Source organism: Medicago truncatula, chromosome 4 (assembly GCF_003473485.1).
Source record: "Medicago truncatula cultivar Jemalong A17 chromosome 4, MtrunA17r5.0-ANR, whole genome shotgun sequence".
In the NCBI taxonomy this organism is placed as follows: Eukaryota; Viridiplantae; Streptophyta; class Magnoliopsida; order Fabales; family Fabaceae; genus Medicago; species Medicago truncatula.
Window position 1 is genome coordinate 61,452,576 of NC_053045.1, and position 2,562 is coordinate 61,455,137.

The window sequence follows — 2,562 nt, forward strand, 5'->3', positions numbered from 1 at the left end:
ATCTATCTGACCACTCCCGACATTTGTGCTTACTACATGTACATTTTCATTTCTCAACATCAATCAAATATATATATGTATCATCAAATATAGTGCCCCAGGAACACCACAAACAAACCCTTTTCTGTTTTGATCCATTTCTACCTACAATTAGATTCAAAATTAACTAGTTACATCCAATTACCATTTGCACTAGGACTCTTGAGTGCACAACTGCACATGCACATATATTTCCTCTTCTTTGGTAAATTTGCACAACTATACTCATGATGAACAGTTTTGACCCCCAAAGATGGCAACAAGATCATAGAAGACAGAAAAATATCATAGGTGCATCATCTTCAACTAGTTCTTCATCTTTGGCTAATTTCTATGCCAGTAATAATAAAAAAACCAAGTACAACAAACTTCAAACACTCTCACATGGGCTTGAGCTGGATGATGATCTTGTCTCTAGTAGTGTAGTTCCTGCTGTGACAGTTGTGTTGGAGGGCCGTTCGATCTGCCAACGCATCAGCCTTCACAACCACGGTAGCTACCAAAGTCTGGCCAAGGCTCTCCGCCAGATGTTTGTCGATTGCACGGATGACTGCGACGCCGGTGATCATCATCTTGATCTTTCTAATGCCATTCCTGGTCATGTTATTGCCTATGAAGACATGGAGAATGATCTTCTTCTTGCTGGTGATCTTACCTGGAAGTAAGCATCGATCTTGTTCATCTCTCAATTATATATATAAATTTCTCTCTTCCTTAATTAATTATTATGAGCTATTTAATTTGCTTGTTTATAAATGCTTGAGAAAAATATAGCTTCTAAATGAAAAACTATATAATCAGTTGTCAATCATGCCATATAATTCCTGTAAAAAAAATAAAAAAATCATGCCATATAAATAGTTGAAAATTTTACGTTACTATAATACTTCAGATTGTATTCTTGTCAAAAAAAATTAAAATAATACTTCATATTGTGGTGGCTGATGGTTCCATCCAAACCACTTTAATTTTTGTGTTAACCCTCCTGTTCTTATCAGAAAGAGGTCTGGAGTTTGGTTGTTCCATCCAAGAATTAAGTTCAGATTCTCCTGAAGATATGTCATTTGGTAAAACTCATTAACCATTTGATCATAATCACTTGATTAACTTATATTCTATTATTTGTTATTAGAAGAATAAAAATTTGAATTACCAACATAAATTAGAATTGAAAACATATATAAAGAGTCTTTTTCAAATTTTGTGTCGCTGACACTTAACAATTAACATTACATTTGAGATGGATTTTTTTTTTTCGTTTTTAATTTTTATTTTGTAAATTCAATTTTTTAATAGAGCTAATTGGCTTATAATTTGTATTTATTTATTATTATAAGCATGCATTGATTATTATTATTCTGATAGTTATGTTATGTGTGTTTGCATTCAGAGATTTTGTACGTGTGGCAAAGAGAATTCGGATACTTCCAGCGAAGGGGAACTCAAGGAAAGGTACAAGAAGTACAGGAGAGGCATAAGCTTATCTACCACATCAAAAACATGAAAGATGGTTAATCGTTTTGGGATTGTTAATTTAATTTGTACTTTCAGGAAAAGTATGAAGTAAATTAAAATAATTTGGCTATATAAAGATGGTCAGTAATAAGATCGGTGTACTAATATAACGCCAGCAAGAAATGCTGGTTGATTATGAGTAAGTTAATTAATCCAATTGAAATTACATGTAAGTAAAGTTGTGCTTTAATTTGTATGAATAAAAGGGATATTGATTCTGAAAAATGATATTGTATAACACACATCATTTTTACTAACAATCAGCAAAAGTATTTTGTTTTTTCTGAAAAAGGACACTTTTATGTATGTGTGTGTGTATATATAGAATAAAACTAATAGATACATTGATAAGCAAGAGAGTGGGAGAGATATGATAAGTGATACATTGAATCTAGAGGAGAGATTGGGAGTTAACGAAGTGTCTGAATGGTTTAGGAGAAGTTAAATATCTATAGAAAGAAGGTATCTAAAAGTTTCACCAAAAATAGAAGATATCTACAAATATTATGCAAAGGCTAGTTTTAATTTATATATGGAATCGTTATTTTTTTATTTTTTTGTCACGATATGCAATCGTTATTTATTTATTTAATTTTTTTTAATAGATTTTAGAAGAAGAAAAAAATCTAGGTATTGTTAGATTTTTATCTAAAAAAAAAATATAGTGTGTGCTTGTTAGAAGCTTTTTTTTGTTAGGAGCTTAATCATGTGTAAACTTTTTGTAGAAGGTGTATCTGCAAAAGTTGAAAGATATATAGCTTTTAATTTAAAGGGAAACTTGATCGGCTGAGATCTTCATTCAAGCATTCATTTAGGGTGCAAAACGATGAAATAACTAAGGAAAAACATGAAATCAATCATTCATTTCTCTCTTACTCCCTCTTTTGGTATGCTTTGTTTGAATCCAGAGTAGAATGAAATGTAATTATCACTCTATTTTTTGGACAGGAAAATGCTTACCATAACAACAAATAGTATCACGAGGAGATTACATACAATAGAATCAAT

At 31.0% G+C, this 2,562-nt stretch overlaps 1 protein-coding gene across 1 annotated transcript; it reads left to right on the forward strand.

The window, feature by feature from the left end:
- On the forward strand, window positions 1-1,779 carry LOC11431061 (auxin-responsive protein IAA33). The gene is made up of 2 exons (XM_003610066.4): window positions 1-700; window positions 1,430-1,779. Exons 1-2 carry the CDS (start codon window positions 267-269, stop codon window positions 1,515-1,517), a joined length of 522 nt encoding a protein of 173 aa, XP_003610114.1. The 5' UTR covers window positions 1-266; the 3' UTR covers window positions 1,518-1,779.
- The last annotated feature ends 783 nt before the right edge of the window (window positions 1,780-2,562 follow it).

What these genes read in the sequence shown, in the direction of transcription:
- LOC11431061 (XM_003610066.4), top strand. Translation starts at nt 267, where the DNA reads ATGATGAACAGTTTTGACCCCCAAAGATGGCAACAAGATCATAGAAGA. An exon ending in GCTGGTGATCTTACCTGGAA is followed by an intron (nt 701 to 1,429) that starts GTAAGCATCGAT and finishes GTTTGCATTCAG; the next exon opens with AGATTTTGTACGTGTGGCAA.